Source organism: Telmatherina bonti, assembly GCF_933228915.1.
Source record: "Telmatherina bonti genome assembly, chromosome: 15".
Classification (NCBI taxonomy): domain Eukaryota; kingdom Metazoa; phylum Chordata; class Actinopteri; order Atheriniformes; family Telmatherinidae; genus Telmatherina; species Telmatherina bonti.
In genome coordinates this window covers 25100407-25125572 of record NC_136613.1, presented here as the reverse complement: position 1 = coordinate 25125572, position 25166 = coordinate 25100407, and the positions used below count along the sequence as shown (strand labels likewise).

General features: G+C 39.1%; 1 protein-coding gene across 5 annotated transcripts in view; it reads right to left on the bottom strand.

Annotated features, from left to right (window-relative positions):
• The window catches only part of LOC306766586 (LIM and senescent cell antigen-like-containing domain protein 1), a 27221-nt gene extending 2107 nt beyond the window's left edge, over positions 1 to 25114 (bottom strand). Inside the window, exons 1-9 of one of the 5 annotated variants that reach the window (XM_079254383.1) lie at positions 24952 to 25114; positions 6163 to 6322; positions 4097 to 4163; positions 3858 to 3978; positions 3397 to 3546; positions 2682 to 2832; positions 1497 to 1589; positions 267 to 315; positions 1 to 51 (exon numbers count right to left, since the gene is read on the bottom strand). The exon at positions 1 to 51 is cut by the window's left edge and continues 25 nt beyond it. In XM_079254383.1, coding sequence (XP_079110509.1) covers positions 1 to 51; positions 267 to 315; positions 1497 to 1589; positions 2682 to 2832; positions 3397 to 3546; positions 3858 to 3978; positions 4097 to 4163; positions 6163 to 6322; positions 24952 to 24980 — 871 coding nt within the window. In that variant the 5' untranslated portion in view covers positions 24981 to 25114. Of the gene's footprint in view, positions 52 to 266; positions 316 to 1496; positions 1590 to 1646; positions 2326 to 2681; positions 2833 to 3396; positions 3547 to 3857; positions 3979 to 4096; positions 4164 to 6162; positions 6323 to 10425; positions 10919 to 24951 lie in introns of those variants that run through there. The other 4 variants (XM_079254382.1, XM_079254381.1, XM_079254380.1 and 1 more) reach the window with 4 other exon arrangements.
• Positions 25115 to 25166: the final 52 nt, after the last annotated feature.

Here is a 25166-nt window from a genome sequence, read left to right as displayed (position 1 = left end):
TAGAGCAGGCAAAGCAGTTGACACACCAAGCCTTGTTGAGGGCTGACACCACTGGGGGAAAAAAACAAATCAGTCACGTGAGTAGTACATAGAGTATCATCACTTAATTCAAATAAACCTCATATAACCTTCAAAGCACTCTGTTAAGAAAAACCTTAGAGAATTTATTATTCAAGCAACAGGACAGGGTACAGATGTCGGCAGGACAGGACAAAAACGTCTTCCACAAATGATTTTATATGTTTTCTAAACATCAGTTTTCTCACCATCTCCTTCAATGACACGATTGCAGTGGTAGCAAACATCTCCAAACAGCTGAGTATGGTGAAGGGAGAGAAGCACAAGGTTAGCAACAGTGACGCATTTCATCAGGTCTATGTTGCCTTCGTCATCAGGGCACAACATGCCGTTTACAGAAACCACTGGAGACAAACAAAGGCTGCAGGCTACAACACATCTGTAGATTTTTCTGGAAGGACTAACAGTCTAACTAACAAAAAATAAATAAATAAAATAAAAAATAAAATCAAACAAAGAAACTGCTTCATCCAGCTTTTCAGCACTAGGTGGAGTCATTACATTACTGCTGGTAACTTCATACCAAGCAACAACAATATCAAAACGTATGTCAGTATTATTCAAATTAAAATACTTTCTGAATAACACAACATGCCACATAATGTGTTCACTTATACAAGATTACTGTGTAGAGGTTTGGAGGGACATAGAAAATATCACTTTAAGCTCTCCACCCACACTTAAATGATCAGGATCAACCATCATGCAGGATTTAGAAACCAAACCGATATTCTGCTTTTCCGGTCAAAAACTTTGAAGTCTACGGACCTAATTCAAAATAAAACTGCACAAATTATGTATAAAGTCGGGCATAAAACATGTTCCCACAAAACATTCAAAGAATATGACTTGATAAGGAAGGAGATTACACTTTAAGAAGAAATATAACTTCAAATCTCTAAATGCATTGACAAATGTCAAAGCATTCTCCATTTTCATACAAAGAGTTAAAACTGCAACAGTTGTTCAAATGGATTAAAACAATATAAAAACATTATTCAGTTCAAATAAGCTATTTAAAATGTGCTTATAGAGGAATACAGAAATCAGCCTTGACAAAAAAATGTCTGCAGAGAAAGCTCTGATCTGTGTTTATATGACAGTCTTACTAATAATCATATTTTTTGTCTTGTTTGTGATTTCCAGAGATATTTAAAAAAAAAAAAAAAAAAAGTGTCAACATTTAAACAACTGTAAAGAAAAACTAATGGCTTACTGAGAACTGAGTGTAGGAGTTGGGATTAATGTGGCATTAATACTTAACTCTACTTCCTTTCAGACATTTTAGACTTTTGAGAAAAACAAAACAAAACAAAACAAAAACAACAACCTGAAACTACCTTGGATCTAATCAGCAATCCTATTTGATGCTTTTAGTGTATATTAGTATAAATAGTGCTCCGTGTGGTGGGTGTTACCTGGTTGTAGTGGGTTTCGCAGTAGGCCAGGCCCTTGCGTTCGTAGTGACGATGTCCCAGGAAGGGTTTCTCACACTTAGCACACACAAAATGCTGCAAGCAAACCCGAGGCCAAGCACATGTGGTTAGCACAGCCAGCATTCAGTCTTCCATCACACCCACACTGTTAAAGGCAGCATTACAATCTGGTTCAAACATTGTCAGGTCCGATCACAACCAGATGTCCTGCTACTGCATCCATACAGAGTGGAGTGGGTGGACAAAAACATGGCCTCAACATCAAATGCTTATCCTCAGTTCAGCTATGCCAGTAACATATAAACACTCTCTTACAAAGTGTAATACAGCCTAATGAACGAAGTAAACTCCAAACTTCAGGCCTTTAACCATTAAAATCAAGCCTGACGAACTGTACTTCACTGTTTCTCTCACTCACAGAATTATGTTAAGTCATTGTTAATAAAACTCAGTTAAATGGAAACAGTTGTGAACTAATAGATGATCATAATTCCAGATTATCAAATATGTTCTGAAAAAGGAAATAAAAACAAAGCAGGAATGATTTAATCTCAATTAGCCTTCTGGTTCTTGAAGTACATAACACAATGTGTCCTGCAGCTGGCGTTTATAGAAAGACTAACAGGTGAACTTATACTCCAGAGAAACCTTTGTATGGAGGCCAGTAGACTGAAGCCAGGCAGGGAATACACATCAGGCAGACTCTTTATCCCCTCACCATATCAAAGTGTCTCTCACAATAGGCATGCCCGCCTCTTTCATAATATGGGTGGCCCTGAAATGGGCGCTCACACACAGAGCACACATGATGCTACGTGTGGAGGAGGAAAACAGGAAGATGGACTTAAGATGTGAGAAGAAAAAAAAAAAAAATGAAAATGAAAACAACTGACAGACGACTGGGAAATTATATATGCAGAAATAAAAATACTAAACCCAACTGAGAAGAAAAAGAAACAGTCAAAACATTTTAAAAAATCTTTTTAAATCATGGCCATAGTCGAAATTTAACTTGGCTTTCAAGCATACACGTTTTCTATTTAACTGACTATGTAGCAAAGTTGTAAAAACACGGGAAAACAACTGTTCTTCTAAAATAGACACAATTCTATCAAAATGTATAAAGCCAATAGACTGATCTAACAAATCTAAGCTAACAAATCGCACCTCCACATGCCACTGCTTGCCCATAGCATTGACCACACGGCCCTCAATGGGTCTCCTACAGGCACCGCAGATGGGCACACCCATCTTGTCATGGCAGGGTAGACAGTAGAGCTCCCCCTTCAGCTCTCTGGCATCAGCTGTCAGCTCCTTGCTGCACAGGAAGAAGTAAACAATATATAGCAACATAGCTGGCACCATTGTCAGATTTTATCACAACAACGAACAAAAAAAAAAATCCATTTTAAAAACACACAAAAACATTATAATTAAAACAGAATTCACTTGTAAAGACAAAATTAAAATGATTCCAAGATTATAAGATGTCACACATGTAAGGTCTTCGGACTGGAACTACAATTGCATAGTTTGTCCACCAGGTGGCAGCATAAGGTCTTCGTTATATTAGATTTAGATTTTAGAATAAATTTTCACTTTTTTCTGGAAAAAATGTTCAAACAAAATAAAAGAAATTATATAATTGCAATACGTAAAATAATAATCTTAGCATCAATCAAATTCAGCTGCAGAAGCTGTTTTATAAATGCAAGTAAATTGACAAACAAACCAAAATACCTGTGACAATCCATCTCAAGGCACCCATTTCGAAACTAGCGTTCCTTCTGGATTATTCATTGTTCAGCTTTCTTGCTCGCTTTGTGCTGTGTATAATTTGTGAGACTGAAAAAGCGGGTCAGGTATGTGCGTGCGCACTTACCCGCAGTTGTTGCAGTTGAAGTGATCAGGGTGGTAGGGGTCATTCTTGAAGAGCAGAGGCTGCTCATCAATAATGGCGTGACACTTCTGACAGATGTACTTTCCGAGGCCGCGAGCTTTTTCTCTGTTATGGCATGGACGGCACAGGTGCCTGGTGGGAGAAACGTACAAAGACAGAAGTACGTGAACAGATATTTCATTTCCTGTGCCAGTTGTGATTTCGGTAGACTACCATACTTTATGTCATCTGGGATGTTATCTCTTCCAAGCCAAGCAAGCCAATCAGGTTTGTAATATTTCAAAGCCAAAATTTCATGACAAAATTTAAAGAAAATTTTTTTAAACCCTGTCTTGACATAACAAAATTCTAACTAGTTACCAAAGGATCCAACTTTGACACAATAGGTGGTGGTGAAGACAGTTTAATCAGTAAAATATCAGTTATGTTATCAGAGGACTGACCGTCCAGCGTTTTTAACAAATCCAACATCTGCAAGGACAGCCTGGCAGATATCACAGCAGAAGCAGTCTGGATGCCAACTGTTGTTCATCGCCTTGATCACACGGCCAATGATGAATTCACCTGAGAGAAGAACAGAAATTTACAAAGAAATTTGTAGTAGATGCGACAGAAAGTTCAGTCTGCCTCCTCATATTGCCTTGAAGAAGAGACATAAGGTGAGGTAAATAGATATACTCACCACATTGATGACAGCAAGGAGCAAACAGCATCTGGAAGTCGTGTTCGCAGTACTTTCTGCCTTCAAACTGTAAACAACAGGAAACATGTATCAAGGACATCGTAAGAATTTTTCATTTGTATTGTATTGTATTGACTTTTTTTAAAGCCCATATATGTAACCACAGAGTGTAAATGAAAGACGGCAGTAGCCACCATGAAATCAAGGTCTGGTTTTTGGACTGTCATTTTGAAGCCTCACGTTCACCACTAAGCTGTGTCTATCGTCTCTGGTAATCACAGCCAGATTCTATGTGATGGGCAAAGCATGGATTTGAATGAGAATGCTTGTAAATGCCCATAAGGGGACTTAAATGGTCAGCCTGTTATGTTTAAGTTTGCTTAATAAACAAAACGGACTTCACTCGCTTTTCATTCAAAGCTTTCCAGCCCAAAATATTTCAAGTTTTAAAACTATTTAAAAGGGCAAGTTGTATAAAAGGCACCCAGCCCCTCTTTTGTCAGAAATCATAAGTAGGATATCGATTCTATTCCCCAACACCCAGTAGTAGAAATCCTAATTTCACTGGTAAAGATAGGTATTTTTGACATATGTTGCCTTTAAGGATTAACCAAAGAGAAAAATCTACATATCATTTAATGACATAAGTTTAGTAACATCATTGTTGCGCTCATAAACACCTATTTCTACATTGCATTAGTACTCACTCTAAAAATTAAACAAAAAAAAAAAACATAGGGAACACTGTAGGGAAAGCCTGCATGAATAAGTATGTTTGTTGTTTTTACTTCTTATGTCTTCACAACACTCCTGCTCAAGCAGTTAATATTCCACTGACTGTGTAACTAAAACGTGCAATAGTGCATGACAGTCCATTTTATTTGGTTTGAAGATTCATATCAACCACAGCCTAAGGGCATGTTCATATGATTCAAATCAGAGTTCATTTGCTCGGAAAGTCTACTTTGTTTGGGGAGCTGTGAATGCGCCAAACGAATTCTGATTCGGACTAAAGAAGCGGACTCGGTCCGCCTACTAACAAAGGTCTTGGTCCGTATAAAGTGGACCAAATACAGGAAGCGGACTACAAAAAAAAAAAGTCCCTTCCTGCATTTGACGTAGCATTGCCTTATAGGTAAATACATAGCGATGGTGTTAAGAGTCCTCTGCCTCGTCTGGAGTTCATACTGCATCCATTGTTGCGGTGTATTTCTGCAGTATAATGGCATGAAACAAAATAAAAAACCCAGAACAGCAATAATATTGTCTCCATATTTAACTCACAAAAGAGTTTTCTTCTTCACGTGGGTCTTGTCCTCTCTTTTGGTAAATACTAGTGCAGCGCCACCTTTAGTGGGATTATTGTAACGCGATCTCAGTCCGCATGGATACACCCCCCTACAACTGAGCCGAGTCTCCACCCAGACACCTTCTCCCTCATGAAGAAGCATAAAGAGCCCCAGGTTTTCAGAAAATCAAATCATCTGACCTCATTTTGAGGCCAGCCTTTAGACAGTTCACTGGAAGAAGGCTTCTGACAGTTCAGTGCTGCACTGAGGCTGTGCTATCCTTTTTTTATTAACTTTAATACGACAATTCCTTGATTGAGAGAATGTGTATCTGAACCCTGTCTTCAAAAGTGATCTGTAGTTTAAAAGGAACACAGTTCTGTCAGGCTATGACAAAAGTACTTCTGGCTGGTATTGTTTGCAATTTCTGTGTTCAAAGAGGTTTAAAGTAAACCTGCGGTTCTGTCTACACATGACTAAATATTTACTGCGCATGCAATTGTAAAAGTGTAGAAAACACTACAGACATTAACCTCACCATTTACTGTCTTCAGAGTTAAAAGTGTTTATTAGAATATGTTGTGAACATTGATTATTTCAAGCATCTTTTCTTTGTTTTAGTTCATAAACACACAGCTCTGTGATGAACTGGTGACCTGTCCAGGGTGTACCCTGCCTCTCACCTGCTCATTGCTGGGATAAGTTCCAGTTTCCCCACAACCCTGAATTGGACAAAACGATATAGGAAATGAATGAATGAAACAAACAGCATGTTACCTCGTAGAAGAGTCCCTCTGGGAACTGCTGGAAACATTGGGCACACACAAAGCACTGCTCATGGTAAAGTTCCCCATTGCTGTTCACTATCTTCTCTGCCGGGGCAAAGCCACTCTTGCAGCGCTCACACATGGCATTGGCCAGTGCATTGGCCATGTTGCTGAGAAGAGAGAAAAATAAATCAGGATGAATGTATGAACAAAACACTCCCAGATTTAAACAACCCTTGTTTACCGAAATTTCTCTCTTAATTAATAAATGGATGTTTGAATGGAAAACAGGGGTGGTCCAATATATTTTTCTGAGCCTGTTTATAAAAAACAAAATCACAACAAATCCATACAAGCAAAATGGAAATATGCAAATTGATTACAATTACCACAAAAAACCACAAACATAATTTCATTGTACAAACCTTTGTGAGCATGATTTATTATGTATATACTGAGTAAAACCAAGTTACAGCATATGTGCAATTCACACCAGGAATCTCATAGTTATGGTGGGTTTTTCACTGGCTGACTTTTAATCAGAGCAGCAGCGTGATTACATGGGTAGCTGTGTGAGGGCTGATGTTAAATGGCACTATTAACAAAATAATTAGTTTTTAAGTTGTTTATTTTGCTGTATTTCAACTGCTAACGTATATGTATGTTCAATTTCAAGAAAGTAATAACATATCTGAGTTGAGTGCTGGCTGAACATGTTAAAGAAGATTACTTTTTATGTATTTATTTGTTATCAAATGTCAATGAATCCCACAATACAGACTTTGGAAACTATGAGCTAAGTCAATAACCAGTGTAATATCAGGACACACCAAACAACATTATAATGTCATGATAGCAGCTGGAACATTTGCTTGGTAAAATGAGACAGCAAGGAGGGAAAATGTGATGTAAGAGGTTATCAACTCACAATCTTGGTTCAGGGCTTATTTTGGCTCTGGTTATCAGGGCGTATGGATCAGTCTAATCAGCAAATGTTGCGTAAAGAAAGAAAACTAGAAAAATGAAGCTGGTTTAACAAGTGAAATAGATGTTACCTTGACACTTTACAGCCTCACTGCAAAAATAACCAACATACCAGTGAGAATGTGCAAACAATTCCCTGTGGAAAGTGCCTACAATGATATCAGAACCTGGTCTGTACTAAACAATCCCAAAACCTTCTTTATAAGAGTACCTAATTATGAGCTTTATTTCATTAGTCAGTTAAGAGAATACAGTGTTAAATTAAACACAACTTCTGAAAATAAAACTTAAGTCGATTTAATCGATAAGCAGAGTTAAAACATCCCAAGAGGTAAAACTCGTCACCACCAACACAGTGGCATTTGTTTATTGCTTTGAGCTGGAAAAATATAAATTGCACAATATAATAAACTGAATCAATCTGATGGAAAAATCTGCAACACATCAGCCAAAGTGTAAACCAGTCAGATAATATTTACAGCATCTAGTTATTTATTTATTTTATCAGCTTTTAACAGGATTTTAGGTCTTTGAGAGGAAGCAAGTTTTGCTATCATGTAAACAGTGCTTCTAACTGGACCTGTATGTATCTGATCAGCCTAGATTTGTTTGACTTTTTTGCTTCTCATATCTCGGGCTGTGCTCAGAAAGCTGTGCCCCCCTATTCTATTTCTTTGTATTCTTCGAGTGTCTGTTTTGATAGTTTTTGATAATGTAAAGTGGTAAAAAAGATCCATAAAACTTAATAAGCTTTACCTTTTCACACGTATATACTTATCAGTTAGGCTTTAGACTCTGGGACTGAATCCATGCTTATGACTGCGAATCAGTAGTCAACCCCAATATTGCATCATACACAATATTAAGCATGTCCCGTTCCAATACTCACATAAAAACTGACTGTGAGTGAGTGGAAACATGCTGGAGACATGAAAAATGTTGATATTAAAAACGTGGTGTGGGAACAACCCTGGCTTGCTTTCTTTTAAAGATCTGGATACCACAATATATCTTGGCAATGAATGAAGACACACAACACCAGGATTTTTATCCAACTATGGCATCTGTTCATTTCAAATTACACTGACTTGGACATAATCAACAATTTCAACAATAGCTGGGTAATTTTTTAATTTCCTCCCATTTTACAGGGCTTGACCCAAATGTAGCTATTTTTCTGTCACGACTGGATCCAAGCTTTTTAGGAGTATGCACCACATCCACATGAAAAGACAAGGGAGACTGGCATGTGCTTTAAAATAACACATTGGAGCAAGATGTTTCCAGCCTTCACAGACTTATCAACTACATACTCTTTTATATACCCTGTCTGGACTGATATCAAACACACAACAAGTCCTGCCCTGTCCAAAGCATTTGTGGGAGGAAGTGACACATCCCTCAGGCATTTCCATGCTCCTATCTTCCTCAAGTACTAGCCGGCATCAAAGAAAATTCTACACTATTACATAATAAGAACAAAATAGGCTGTCCTAACTATCCAGTATTAAATTCTTCCAGCTTTGCCTGCAGTAAAACTTCATAATCATCAAAATCAGGTAATATTCTCAGCTGCACTTTTACATGTGTATAAGTAGGCAAGAATAAAATTCGAGGAAGCTTGTCATTGCTGGAAAACCCCCATAAGAGACATCTAGGAAGAATGTATTAAGGAGACAGATTGTAATGCAAAAAGTATTATTGCAGGATTTTTTTTTATTACACCCAACGTATCAATGCTAATGAGAGTTTCTGTACCTGTCCATATCACATGGATTTGGACAAATCAGCAGTATAAACAAAAGAGTGGGGAAAAAATATAGATACTGGAAGAAAAGCATAAGATGGACCATTGATTCTCCAATGACCTGCTCAGTTTACACCAGGCCTCAGTCGGGCATTACCTGGCAGGGTAAAATTAGCCCAATATCTGCAACTATTGATTTACAATACTGACACAGCTCCTCTTGTTAGAAAGACTCTGGACTGAAGACATCAGTTAGTAAAGTGTAGGGCATGATTCCACACCAGGTTACCACCAGCATCAAAATGTGTTTCCTGAAGTCAAGCCAAATGCTTTTCACCGTTGCATTGTCAATACTCCCTAAATAGCATGCTAACATCTAATCCTTTCAATAACACCCTTATTTATTTGCTGGGTTTTTTTATATTTGTAAAAGTATCTACCTTAAAATGATGACATAACCAGTTTAAATATCTGATGTGTCAAACACTGGCATCCAGATGACACATGAACATGAGAGGGCTGGTTTCTTTTTTTGATACCTCAACATGTAGCTTCTCATTTAAGCCCACAACCAGAGCCTTTGACTATAAAAGGAATCTGTAAGCAAAGGGGAAAGGATGTGGACTATAAGTCTGGTTTTGAATACCTTTTCTTTCCTACACTTTTCCACTTCTCCTTGTCTTCTGCATCACTGTTCTTACAAGAAGCCAACTCTACATACATAAAAAAGCCAATTCATTGCCTTTTTTTTTACAAGGTGATATCCTGTCAATGTATGGTAATCCACTGATGGCTGAGTTCATATTGTTCTACCTATGTGGGACAATGTGGACTCATTGTTCCACCAGTACCTGTGATTGACCCCATGTACCTTATTCCTATAGCTTACAATGAATCCCGATCAGTGAAAAATACAGCATGGATATTTAGCCGTCCTGTCTTCCAAACACATACTTCAAAAGTAAGTTGGCACATTCTACTTTGCATAATGGCTTTCCCCTTGGCACAAAAATAGCCCTTCCTGTGTGTTCTGTCTTGTAGCACTCACAGTGATCCCTGAGCAAACATAGCAACCTACGGCAGCTTGAGCTAATCAAACTGGCTGGTAAAACCCAGCTTCAAGCATATGAGAATTCTTCACATTCTGTAACACTGCAGTCAGCTTGCTGTTAACACACTAATACCATGCCAGCCAGTGAGCACACCAAATTCCTTACCTACTATAATAAACCTTTTTTCTCTGAAATGGCATCATTATTAGCACGTCATTAACAAAAATGCAGATTAGGATTTTATGATGTGAAAAAACTCAAGATCATTACTAAAAAATCAAGCCTGGCAATCAAGCTTTATGATCCTCCCTCAGAGGTACTTCAGCCGGGGGAGGACGGTTTGACTGATCACCTTAAAAGCTTCCGAGTGAAATCTTTCTCTGGTGAGACATTTCACTATTATGATCACATTTAAATTTCTCAAACCATTTCAGCTCTGCAACTAACTCCAGTATATTTGCTTTTGTCAATTAAAACATCCACTACTTACAAGCGAGCGTAGAAATCACAAAACTCCTTATAGACTTTTACGTCACTCTTCCGTCTCTGGGACTTGGACACAGGGACTTCAGCCTCCCCTCCATCCCCATATTGATGTCTCTGGTGGTAGCCATTCATCTCTCCATGACGGATGTGTTCCGGGGCTTCCCCATCCTCAGGTATTGACGCCGGCAAGGCACGACCGTTTATCTCCATACTCTTCTACAACGGTCCGAGTTAATCCTAAAAGTTCATCTAAAACATACACTAAGTATTACCAGAGCTCCTTGTGGTCCAGTAAAACTTAGCAGTGATGGTTCAGTATTGGTTTCCAGTAAAGGGAATGTAGTGAGCTGTAAGAGCTGGAATCCACATGGCAAAGAAGGTGAACCGACCAGACTGAGCTGGGGCTTCTCTCTCCCTCCCTTCCTCCCTCTTTCTCTCTCTCTCTCTCTCTCGCTGACACACAAACACACTGTCTCTAATGGACACACTCCCTCTTTCTCTCATTCCCATCAACTTTTTCTCTTTTTTTTTCCCACACACTCTCAGCTCAGCCTGCCCTCCTGTCACACTCGCTGTCTATTCTTGGGTAGCCTACAGAGCCCACCCTGACGCCTATCCAGACAGAGGGAGGTCACTGTGTCATGAAAGACACACACCCATCCATACACATAAACATACACAGACCCTTGCTGTGGTTTGCAAATATTTTGTGACACTAACATATACAGTTTTTGCTAAGTGTCTTCTTATCCTATAAATCTCTGCATGTATGCAGGTTTCACAGCTGGAGCTCTTTAGGAGTTCTGGCTCAGTGCTGCACAAAGTCAGAATGTCACACAGCAAAAAGGATACATTAGAAATGTCAGAAGCTTCCTATAACAGGAAAAGAATAAACTACTTTGGATAAACACACATGGAGGAAACTAAAGTAAAGAAATCAAATGTAGAGTTATGTGATCGCTTGACTTCACCTTCACTCATGCTCCCAGTGTTTCACCAACACCAAATGTCTGTCCTTTGCAGAGCTACTGTTGTGCATGCGCCTACAAAGCCGGGCATTCAAAATAGTATTTAGCATGTGACAAGTGGCATGTTTAGCCTGATCCCTAAACTGTGAAAACACTAGCTGGCTCAGTTAGGAACGTTGCATTCTTCCAATTCACATTTCCAAATAGATTTCATGGGATTAGTCGTTGTTGTTTTTGTTAGTATCAAATTGAGTATCAATTAAATATGAAACTCTTTAAGATATTTGCCCCAAGGATGTATAAAATATAGCAATCTATCGAAATGCTATGATGGTCTAAATCTAGGCATTTCCTTAAATCCTAAATCGGTCTCTCTTCTGGGTAAATGATAGTCCTTTATGTGGCTTCACTCAACTGACTTCTCAAATTAATCACCACTTCCCAAAACATCAAAACAACACCAGGCCAGATCTGGAAATACACTCCAGTGAGACAAATATTTTTGACGCTTATATGGGAAAAAACGACTCGTGTGTGAATCCTGCAGAAGTCAGGAATTAATTAATAAATGGTTGATCACAATGTTGTAGACCTGAGAGTGTGTGTGTGTGTGTGTGTGTGTGTGTGTGTGTGTGTGTGTGTGTGTGAGTCCAGCTAATACACATCTCAGTGCTCTTCAGTACAGCAGTCTTCATGACTCCATTCTACAAATAGACACCCAGAGGACACTCAACTCCAAACTAGGTGCTGGCAGCTGCTGTTTTGTGTCTATGTGCGTATATGTGTGTGAAAGAGTTTGTATACACAGGAGGGGCCAACTCTGAAAGGGATGATCAAACTGCACATTAAACATTCATCCTGCTGTTTTTTCTAACCTTTAATTAAATCTTGACACTTATGGAGCAATTATGATTTGTGTCTGAACCACTAAAGAACGAAGAAAGGCACCTCAATCGAAAAGATATGAGTTAAAACATTAAAAAGCCCCCAGAGACTTTTCAAAACAAAACACTGTGCATAAAACTTGTACACTGTGTGTAGGAGAACTCAGCTACTGGTGACTATTGTTGAGTTGGATACAGCAGACAGGGTGGGTATTCTACAGGAAATTTTGCCGTTGATAACTGTACGGTTCCTGTACAATGTTCCACCCTGAAATGCAAGCTTGAGAAGCTTTCTGGTGTCCAGTCTGACGCAACACAGTGGATTGTTCATGTAAATTTTCTCACCATAGTGCCAGCCATGCTAAAGAGAGGGTGGAAAATTACCTTAAATAGTACCATTTAAATTTTTTAAAAATCAGTCCACACTAAAATGTGGGGCATCATTTGTGGCACTGGGTCTCTCTTTGGAAATTTGCTGCATTTTAAAGTAGTGGCTTCACTCTGTGTTGACTTAGTTATTACATACAATGACTGTTTAGTGTTGTCAAGAAATTTAGACTGCACTACGTTTACATTGTTGTTCTTAAAGAGTGGAGACAGTGCTAAACTAATATATAAAAATGACTAAAATCATCCACAGAAGTCATTCTACTTTATATTAATAAGTCATCAGAAAAAATAACACATTTGCAGAGAACTTATCGCATATATGTATTAAACTTGGCTTTGTCTTGGACATTTATAGGCGGGTCTACTGTAACAGAAATGCTACAAATAGACCTGCTGTAGCATTATTATGTCTATGAGGTTAGCACTGAAATTCTGTGTGAGACGGACAGAGATACAGGGAGAATGTGAGTGTTGATATGAATGTCAACCTGGGCTTAAAAAAGACCGCAGCACCTGTCAGTAGTCGACTAAACGTCTGTGGTGTGTTCCCTCTCCAGGATAGGGCTTTGAGACTTCCTTATGAGGCCTTTAGAAGTCAGTGGATGGGCTACAGGTCAGGTCACCAGAGCCATATCTTACAGATATGGCAGGGAATATAGTATCCTGCTCCAGAAAAGAGTCCAGTGCTTTTTTACTCGCAGAACTGTGTCTTTATGTCTTATTGCCAAAACTTTTTTTTTTCCCACAAAATCTGAAAGCACAGATGAAAAGACAAAGGTTTTTACACTATAGTCATGTAAAGGTTATCTGCAAAGGTAAACAGCAGAAATGTACATTATTTTACAAAAGAAAATTGTTCTATTTGTCTTTACTGCTGGTTGAATGGACTCAAGCCTGAGACACAAATTACACCCTGGTCACACACCCCTACATGCTGTGTCAACAGCAACCATGGCAACACAGACATGAGGACTGCTTGGGCAAAAGTGTAGTGTGTACACATTAACACACACACACACACACACGCCCACTAAGAAATACACAGATTCAATAACTGTGCAAACATAATTCATGACTAACGTTTCCATTGTTTCTATGCTTTGGTCCCAAAGGACATTTTGACCTGTGCTAGGAATGGTCCGGCCTCATTTCACTGTCCAGGGCAGGAAAACACGCAACCCACAGGATAGTAATGAGAAAGAGAAAGGTGGTATAAGCACTTTCTCTTTTCTGTACTTTGTAATGTTGACCTTTTATTGCAGATTAACACAAGTTCTAAATCCATAAATTGTAATCGATTTTGTTTGCATAAAAAGACTCAATATGGAAAATAAAACCCAAAACAGTATATGTCTTCTTTCTTTTCCAAAGCTCAATTGTCTCACTCAATCCAGTCATACACTAACAACTAACAGTAATGTTAATAAAGTAAATGTCAAACATTTTCAAGCGAAACTACTAGAAATGGAGTCAAAGCCAATTATTCTGGTTTTCTGTTAATTAAAACTCAACACTGTAAACAGTGTGGCATAAAAAACCTTGTGCACACACAGAACGTATTTGTGCTCATATCTGTATTTGTCACTAGCTTAAGTTGAGCTGTTAATTGTTTTAGTAAAACTTCAGTGCAGAATAAAGTTGATACATAAACTAAGGCTGCAAAATTTGCTGCTTATCCAGGTTCAGGTGGTGGGGGAAGCTGCTGAAGCAGGGAAGCTCAGACTTCCCGCTCCCTAACCACATTTGTCAGCTTATCTAGGACTTTCCGGGTAAAACTGCAACGATTAACAACAACGTCAACAATAAAAAATTAATTCATGCGAAATTTCAGTGTCGACGCGTCGTGTTATAAACGTCTGTAATGGCTTTGCTAATAAAAAACTGGGACAGGCAACTTAATGCCATTTACCAGCCACGGCTTTTCAGACAGTATAAGAACTCTAAACACCGAGCAAATGACTGTAAACCACTACAGGAAGTGATGGGGGCAGTATTGTCATTTTGTGCAGCATCTTTGTTCTTAAACAACAAATAACAAACCCATGGCAGCACAACCTGAGTCAGAGTCACTCACAGAGTCAGAGTGACAACAGGGTCAGGCCTCGTATTTCCAAAGTGTGGGAATATTTTACGCTAAACAAAGAGTCAAAACAGGTGAAATATTCTGCCATGCAGAGTTGGTAAACCACGGCAGCACGGCAGTCATGCACGAGCATCTGAAAGGAAACACCCCGGAGTCGTGGTTTCAAGCATTCTGGATTGGTAAATTAGCATTACTGAGTGGTGATGTGCTGTTGTTTACCTTACAAAACAGGCTTTTTCAAGATGTAAATAATCATTCTAATGCAATTCTATGAAAATTAAAATTTTAAAATATTTTTTTGTTTTCTTTTTGAGGCAAATTCTGTACAGCTTGGATATGACACTATATGTTGTGGTTCCTGCTCTCTGGTGGGCGTGGTCGGCATGCTGGCAATTGAGCAACACCTGATCGGCATCTGGCAATCAGCAGAGTCTGTATTTAAGACCAGTCCTACCTGCTGATCGTCGCCAGATTATTGATTGCCTTGTGGTAACAGCTCTTGGCTCCTGATTATTTGAGTGTGAATTCTCAGTCTAATAACTATTCTGTATCTTCCCTGTCAGAGATCCTGCCTGCTTGCCTGCCCGCCTGTTCGTTTGCCTGCCTGCGTACACCCCTGTTTGTCTGCTTCCCTCCCGCCTCACTGCCTGCGAACCAGCATTCCCTACAATCAGAAGTCATCGGAAACTGAAGATACCAATAAATCACTTGCTGGAACTCCGAATCGTGTCCGCTCGTTGGATCCTACCTGTGTCCCTGTGTAACACTATAGCTAAGTTTGAATGTTTAAAAATAAATTAGTAAGATGTTAAGCATATATTTAATATTCAACTGGTTCAAGAGTCATTATTTTAACTTACTAAAGGACATTATGTTATAACTGACTGGGAATCAGGGTGACATTCATATGATGCTAATGAAGAAAGTGGGGTAAAATATACTGGAACCTGTAAAAAAAAAAGAGTTGCATAAACTGGAAGCACAGTCTGTGGGTGTGACAGAAATGATCGTGACGAATTAAAAAAAATTAGCTGACTTAAAATAATTGTTAGTTGTAGCCCTAATCCAGAGGCATTCAAGGGACAGCTAAGAGATGCAGTCCCTCCAGTGTGTTCTGGGTCTTCCCCAGGGTCTCCTCCCTGTAGGACATGACAGAATCCCGCACCAAGGATGCATCCTGACCAGATGCCAGGGCCACCTCATCTGGCTCGTCTTCATGCGGAGGGGTAGAGACTCTACTCTAAACACCTCCAGAATGACAGAGTTTCTTACCCTATCACTAAGGGAGAGCCCAGCCACTCTTGGAGGAAACAAGATTAGGCTGCTTGTATTCGTGATCTTGCTCTTTTGAACACCACGACTCATGACCATAGGTGAAGGTAGGGACGTAGATTGACCAGCTCAGCTCCTTCTTCTCCATGACAGACCGATAGTCTGCATTACTACAGATGCTCCACTGATCAATGCGCTCAATGTCGAACAATGCGCTGATCAGTGTGATCACCATTTCCTCACTTGTAATCAAGATCCCAACTTAAACTTCTCCACTTGGTGAAGCACCTCATTACCCCTCGGGGATGAATAAAGTATCTTTGATTTGATTTGATCCCCGAACCCTTTTCTAGCTGAGGACCATGGTCTTGGATTTAAAGGTGCCTTTTTTTGTTTTGTTGTTAATGGACAATATTTAAATAAAATGCCTTAATCTCTTTGTGCATTAAAAGTTTGTTTGCATGTTTTTAATATAGTTATTCATGTGTTTTGTCCTGGCTTCGTTATGACAAATGTGTGATGGTGTCAGAACATTTTGTGTTGATAAAAACATTTGCAAACTGATATTTCTTCATCCTCATGCCCCCAAACAATTTCACGCAACAGAAGGATTATTCTATCTGACATGAAGTGAACCCACAGATCCTTTCAAGATTTCTTTCCTTTTATTTACACATTTTATACTTGGTTGATACTTAAATGCTGCGCAACAAGAATGGCTACAAAATATCTACAAACATTCCTTACTTTAGCTTAACTTTGAGGTTTGTTCAATAGACTGATGATATTAAGTGGAATATAATCTCCTCTTCAAATGTTTAATCTTTTTATTAAAAAGCACAGTTCAAATCTTATGATAACAGCAGCTTTCATACGTCATCATGATACACCACCTTGTGTAAAATCTACTTTGTGTTGCACAACAATGAGGAGCTAAGAAATGAAATGCTTATGTGTCGACTCTGTTCACCTCTAAAGCAAGAGCTCCCTCTTTCTGCCCACATTCTCCACATTCCTCGAACCACTTCAGGATTGTACAGACACACACACACACACACACATGCACACACATAGTGGCAGAAGTGTACCAAAAGAGAAGCAAAAATAAGAAAAAGTCTGCTGATGCTGCTGACACAACTCAGAGGAATTCAACCATCAGCTGCAGAATTTACTAATCAAACACTCCAACACATTCGCCTCTATCTATCCTTGTAAATACAAAAAACATAAAGGTAAATACTTATCTTCAGCGATTCCCTGGCCATGATGAGTTTCTCTGGAGATATGGATAAAAATTTGTTTTGATGTGGTGTGAACTGGCTACAGACGATAACCACCTAGTGGTGACCAGGGGACTAAACTACATTACAAGCTATTTATAAGTTATAATTCATCTTAAAAACGATGCAACACAAGAGTTTAGTTACATACAAATATGCAATAAGTATGAAGACAAGTACTTAATTATCTAACCAAATAAAACTGCTGTCTGATAATGTTAAAAATGACTTTTTTCAAACAAAAGTTCATATAAAAGCTAGACTGGAAAAAAAAGTAACTAGTTATTGCTTCAGTAGTTCAGTTGAGATTACCAGTAAATGGTTTAAGTCATTTAAAACCATTAACACAAATTACCACGGTTGCCATAACAGCAAATATTATCCAGTAGAGAATTATATTTCGACATCAGCATTTTTAATGATGTGGCAGACAGCAAAATGTGTATATCAGTCGAGCTGCAGCAGCAGTCGTCAAAAATAAACCAACGTTTCTGTAAAACACTCATCAAACCCCTTACGGAGGATTAAAAGCTTCAGAGAGGCCCACTCACCTGAGGCTGTCCCTCGCCAGACTTGCATAGCTGTCTGGTCTCTCCTGTCTTCGCCGGTATAAGTCTGAGTTTGACAACTCTTTCAGCCTCAAAGAGTTCATCTCCTGTTCACCTCTCTGCCTTTCCCTCACTTCCTTCCTTCTTCTTGTGAGAGGAGAACGCTCAATCCACAGCTATACTAATAGTCTGACTGAAGTGTGGGTGTTACTGTTGGGTCAAATGAAAATGTTAAGTTCGGTTTTGCCCTCTCTCTCTCTCTCTCTCTCTCTCTCTTTGTCAAACACACCTCCAGGGCTCACACACACCAGGGAGGACACATACAGAGGTGTGGTCTCTTACAGCTCACCTACCAACTACTCCTTGCTCCTCCTCCTGAAACAGGTAGAGGGCAAATGCATCAGAGAGCAGAACAGTCATCATTGTCTCATCTGGCCTTTGCCCCCGCTCTCCCCTCCTGCCTCTCACTGGCACACTGTTTTCTTGAAAACAAAAATATGTGAAAAAATAGAGAGAAAGAGCAAACAGCTGATGAGTAGAAGAATGTCTTTTTCTTGCTCACGCCTCATATTTCCTGCAAACATTCAAACTTGAGTTGTTTGTGCGATTTTGTCTCAGTTTGAAGGAGCTACGAGAGACCATATGGTGGCACTTGTTTGTTTTGAACAGTAAAGTAAAATAGGGGGAAAACAATCTGAACACAGCAGTTTCCATTTTGAAGTTTCAGTCATGCAGAGCTTTTGAACTGAGCTTGAGCTTGTCTGTGTGTAAACTGTAATTATTTCCCAAGAGAAACAACAAACCATTGAAAAGTTAAAAGGTCAGTCTCTGAATAATTCATGGCAGCATTATGTAGGAACAAGCCCCCCTCTGACAAACACAAAACACCAAGTTGCCACTTCAATATGCTTAAATGAAGACACTATCAAAGCTGGGACAGGTTTTTCAGATGGAGTGGAAGGATACAAGCAGCTAGAGGAATGAGGTAGATCATTTTAACAAGACCGAAGGGAGACTGTTTTAATTCAATAAATATCAATACTAGTATGAAAATGGCTGTAGAAAAAAAGCTGTCTTATGATTAATAAAGTTTATTTTGTTTATATAAATAAATTAATCATTGCAGATAGGTGGAAGCTACCTTGATGATACTAACAAGCTGTACGAGTAATGACTGACAACATGCATCTCCTTGGCATGCACAGGAAGGTATGTACCAACAATGAACAGTTACACCATGCAGATTCACCTTAAACAGCTTGCCATGACCTGTTCAGCATTCCTCATGACTCTGACAGATTCATGCAAGAGCAAAGAGTAAATTTACAACTTCAATATCAGCTGCAGCTGCACGAGGGTCCCAGCAGCACTGGCTGACGTGTCTGAATACGCCACAAGATTACCCATTAATCGGCATTAATGCAATCAAGCCGATTTACTTCATTAAAAAAAGGCAAGGAACAGAATTTGAGTTAAAATGAAAACATTTTAAAAGGTAATGAAACTGGTCATCTGCAAACTTTAAACTGAATGAAACTGTAAAATGTAAATGCCGTATTTTGGGTTGGCGTTCTGAGTTGGTCTGAATATGCTGACATAGCTGTCTGGTTATTTCACTCACACAAAGTGACTCTTCAACATCACACACACACCCAACTGAAGCTGAACAGGATTTTCCCACAAACCCCACATACTCGCTACTGAGATTATACTGCCCCTATGTGGACAGTAGCAGTATGACAGGCTTCATTAAAAGTGAAACGTTGAATCACAAAACAAACTCACAGCAGAGTTTTGGATAAAATGCTACATATTGCATTAACTGAGGGGTTCATGTTTAATTTTTTAAAATCTAAAACTACCAATATATTCTTCTTGTTTTTAATGAACCATCTATTCGTTATATAACAATGACAAACAGAGCTATACCATCTCTCATACTGCAAATATACATAAGCTGAGCCACGATGGAAGATTTCATATTGAATAAGATAAACTTGATAAACGACATATTAAAATAGTGCAAACATGCATGAAAAAAAATGAAGACTTGCTGCTAAAATTCTCAGAATCCCAAAAATTAACTATAATAACTAAACACATCTTACCAAAATTGTGTCAAAATGTAGCGAGGATACTTCAGCTGTTTCTTAACTTCCCTTCTCTGTCACTGCAAACACCCACTGCAGTTATCTCCGTCTGCATGGTTACATCACTTCCTGTTTTCGTTGTCGTGTGTGTGTGTGTGTGTGTGTGTGTGTGTGTGTGTGTGTGTGTGTGTGTGTGTGTGTGTGTGTGTGTGTGTGTGTATGCAAAAGAGCTGCACAATATATAATTTGAGCACTGTCACATCGCAGGTCCTGCAATGTAAGAGGCAGATGAACTCAACATGCTCTCATCACTTCAAGGCTACCTGACAAAAAACCCTGTGTGGTAAAACACAATTCACATTTGCACTCGATAGAACAAATTTACTAAGGACTTATAGCACAATAAAAGCAAGCAATACAAACTAAGGATAAGTCTCAAAACCACACTTATTACTAAGGCTGGGCGATATGACCTTTTAGTAATATCCCGATATTTTTATGGCATGTCACGATATACGATATATATCTCGATATTTACCTTAGCCTTGAATTAATGCTTTGGTGCATACAATCACATCAGTAAGATGATTTTTTGTCTCCATTAAAACATAATTGTTCATACTACATCAAGATCTGCTGATTTTAAACATTCATGCCAAAAGGATGAAATTGTAACGAAGCAAACTGATCAAAACCGCATTTATTGAACAGTTAAAGCAGTGGCAGAAACATGTCATTTTAAAACAAAATAAAGTGCCTTTGCATGATGTAATAAATGCAACGTATGAAAATACGTGCTCTAGGGGGGGACTTTTCAAATGAGGAACTATTATAAGGCTTTGCTTTATGGATACGTTTTTGAGTTGTCGTGTATTTTTTTTAATCGCAGAGTTTAACGTAGAAATCAGTCTTATAATACAGGCAGAATGTCCTCGTATCATCTCCAATAAATGGCTTCAGCCAGTTTTTAATTCAGGATTTGATTCCCACTCCTTTCTGTACTATTTAGAGACATGATGAGCTAGATAAATATGCTTGTGTCTCACACACACAGTGGATGAGGTGAGTAAGTGACAGAGGCTGTGAATGTAATAAAATATAATTAATTATTTTTGCGTGACGTGAAAAACTTTACGTCAATTTACGTCAGTGGCGGATTTGGCTGTTCATTGTGACTGTAGGTGGAGTCGTGCAAGTGTCCTCTCTGCTCCTCTGACTGGCTGCAGCTGCAGCCGGAGCGACTGAGTGCTTTAGGACGGGGAGAGACTCTCGTTCTGACAATAACTTTACAATATGCGCTTTAAAGTCAGTCGCCAAAACACCAGGAAAGTCTCCAATAACTCCAGTAAAAGTCGCTAGATTTGTCGCTAGTCGCTTTTCACAAAAAAAGTCGCCAGATTTAGCGAGAAAGTCGCCAAGTGGGCAACAGTGGCTACACGCTGCCTCTCATGACGTAGCACGTAGCTCACGTTATGTACGTAACTAGGTGCGCTTGCTTTAACTCTCTGTGCAAAGCGGTGCAGAGTTGAGGAGGAGGGAGAAAACCCCGCCTACAGCTAAAAACACCTGCGTGACAACAGGATACTCGAATATGACGAATATCGGCATTTTCTATATCGCACAGAGGACTAGCCACGATATCTCGAGTATATTCGATATATCGCCCAGCCCTACTTATTACATTTAAAAAGGGGTGAGATCAGTGCAGGTTGACTGTCAATAAGAGGGGAGGAGTGCAACATATTTCAATATATATTGCAGGGTTAGAGAAAAATAGCTGTGTTAGTTGTTTGTTTGTTTGTTTTTTTCCATTATTGTGCTTCCTTAATTAAACTCCCTTAATTGCACTAAGCAGTTAGGATTATGAATGAATGATTGAATATTGTGCTTCCCCAGTGTAAAATATATGTGTGCCAGAGGAGGTTGTGTCCACTTGTGCAGGTGCTTTATGTGTTTGAGAGAGAAAAGTTGATGCAAAAACAGTTAGGTACTGTTCATCATGTTGGAGGGAGATGTGACGATGTGAAGGGACAAGGGAGTGTCGGGGAGTCAAAAGGGGGAATGTGTATGAGGAAGTGCAAAGAGTTGACAGTTTATAACCAAACCAAATTGTCTGTGCATCACCATGAAAGGGAGTACAAATGATTATCTTTGTCTTTTTGCAGACTAAAATCTTTCTCTAATACAGTATATATGTTGCTACGGTTACATATCTGAGAAGAAAAACTGCCACGAGGTGAAAACAACAAAGCCCACATACTAGCACTGATGTGCCCCTGTAAGCACTGATAGCACTGCGCGTCCTGTTGTTTCATACGCTGTCTGCATCATGCTGCATTTATCTGTTATCACAAGTGTGAAAGGTAACAGATGGGTTCTGAACAGCTGACAAGTCTGTCGGAAAAGTGGAAAATCATTTGGGAAATACCTCTGACTGCAGCAGCAAGTACATTCATTCACTATCCTAACCGCATAGTCAGATTGAGGGTTGCGGGAAAGCTGGAGCCTATCCCAGCAGTCTTTGGGCGAAAGGCAGGGTACACCCTGGACAGCTCGCCAGTCCATCGCAGGGCTACACACAGACAAACAACCTCTTGTGCACACACTCACTCCTATGGGCAATTTAGAGTTAACCTAAAAAACCAGTTAACCTAACATACATCTCTTTAGACAGTGGGATGAAGCCGAAGTACCTGGAGAGAACCCACACATACATGGGGAGAACATGCAAACTCCACACAGAAAGGCCACTGTCCAAACCTCACCCCAGCTGAGGATTGAACCAGCAACCTTCTTGGTGTGAGGCCACAGTGCTAACCACTATGCAGCCCGCAGGAAGTACATCTACAAAAAAAACAAAAAAGAAAACAAACAAAAAAAAAACTCATAGAGTAAGAATGTTGACCTATAAAGAGATTCATAGATATTTTAGAATTTTAAAGAGATTAAACAAAAGTATCTTTTATCAAAACAAATGGAAACAGAAATGTTACAAGAGAGACAAATATTACAGCCTATATTACCAAAGCAAGTCTTTCTCCATCAACATAAACATACTAACCAGAAAAACACTCAGAGAGCACAAACCTCCAACAAGCACAATGTTAAAGAATCCTTCAAAAAATTCCTGGATCCAAACGGTGATCCGGATCACCACCAAGATCTAACATGTTCTTCCTTTTCACATTTCCAACAACTCCTCAAAAATTTAATTAAATTCGTCCATATCCTTTTGAGTTGTCTTGAACACAAACAAACAGAAAGACAAACAGATAAACAAAAATGTAACCTCCTTGGTGGAGGTAATAAGCAGTTTCACACATTGCTACAGAATGCAGCAATGAATGATGACGATAACCGAACCGAGGTGTGTTACTTTATGATACACAATTGGGCATGAAAAAAACTCTTACAAATATTAGCAAATTTCAGGTAACTTGTCTTACAGTTAGAAGGTGGAAGAGGTCAATTTCAAAGCGAATTTAAATAAATTCAGCTTGTACTTTTTGCACTTTGTACCATTATTATGGCTGCCACAGCAGGAAGCGACAAGGACAAGATACTGCACCAGGTGAAGGAGAAATCTCCTTAAAATGAACACTGTACATGCTAATAAACTTATTTGAGGTATCTATGAATTAATGACTTATTGATACAAAACAAGTTCTACTAAAGAAGACTAAAGTTCTCTGGTAAAATCTGCAATACTTAATCTATTAAAAGTCAATAATTTCATGTAATCCATGTGCTGCAATCACATTGCCTAACACCACATGCATCCAGTCATTACGTGCAGTGAAATCCTCCATCTTCAAGCTTCACTGCTACCAAACAAGGACAAGTCTACACTGGAGGATCAGACGTTCGACTGAGCTCTGGTTGTATCAACACACAGTGGGATCAGATAAAAATGTAATGCACTGGGTATGCAACAATCCTTAGGCTGTTAAAGACTCGCCCTCTTAGAACTTGCATTGTTTGTGCTTTATGAAAGCTAGATTCATCCCATGCCATAAATCATACGAGTTGGGGAGAAAATACTCCTCTAAATAGCAGTGTCTGGGGAACGGATGGTCAGGAAGTGGTTGGGAAAGCAGTGACTACTGTCCAGTCACTGGATGTGGACATTCCTATGCAGGGAGGAGGTTAATCTGCAGAAAAGAGGAACGTCTTGGATCCTTCGCTTTGAGACATCTTCCTCCCTGCCAACCTGGGGCTTCTGGGTCAATCTAATGTGTGAGCACAAGTTGACACAGAAAATATGCCAAAAACCTACCTCTCTGGAGATAATTATTGCTATAATTTTGTACATTAAGAAGTAGTCTGACTTGTAATAAGCTGTGTACAAAAGCTACCCACCTTTAAATAAATTAACTTAAAATTATGATTTAAAGACGATCTCGACAATGGGTGAAAAATTAATTTTACATCTCTGAATACATTGTCTGAACTGGACTTTTACATTCAGAAAAAGACTCCGCCATTTAATATGTAAATGCCAGAAACATTTAATTTCTTTGTCTGTAAGGTGCTAAAGCAATGCCAACAAAGTTTGCTGCAACTATTAGCAACAATTATCAAGTTATATTTGTGTCAATCATGTCTGCCACGCCCGTGTACTGCAAATCCAGAAATCATCCATGCAAGAAGCAACTACTTAATGCAGAAATAATATAAACTCATGCTGTGTATCTTTAAGTTTAACCCCATAACACAATAGGGGGCGCTAGCGTCAAGTTCAGGCTGGAGCTACACAGAAATCAATTGATACTATTTTGCTAAAGCGCTGCTTTTTTTTTTTTTTTTTTTTTACAAAAAGCTCATTTTCTACCAAACATATTGGTTATGTTATAATATGTAGAGTCCAAATACATCTTTGACCTTTTTGCTACACAGTATTCCAGCTCTTTATAAAACAGTATAGCGGCTTTTTTTTCCTTCATCGACAAACTGTCAACTTCTTCACTTTTCCAGTAAAAATGTTTTCATGTCTGAAAACTAAACTTTTTACTCACCCGTTGGTCATTTCAGTAATGCCGAGCATCTCTCCAAACTCTCGAGGACCACAGAAAGGGTTTTCTGAATTCTGCTGTCCAGATGTTGTACAGTCCGGGATAAACTGGGGAAAGGGGGGGCTGCTGGTTTTTTCCCAGCACAGAATGGCGAATACGGCATGACCTCGCCTCTGTCCGCCGACGGCGCTTCACGCCACACTTCACTTCCGCTTTGT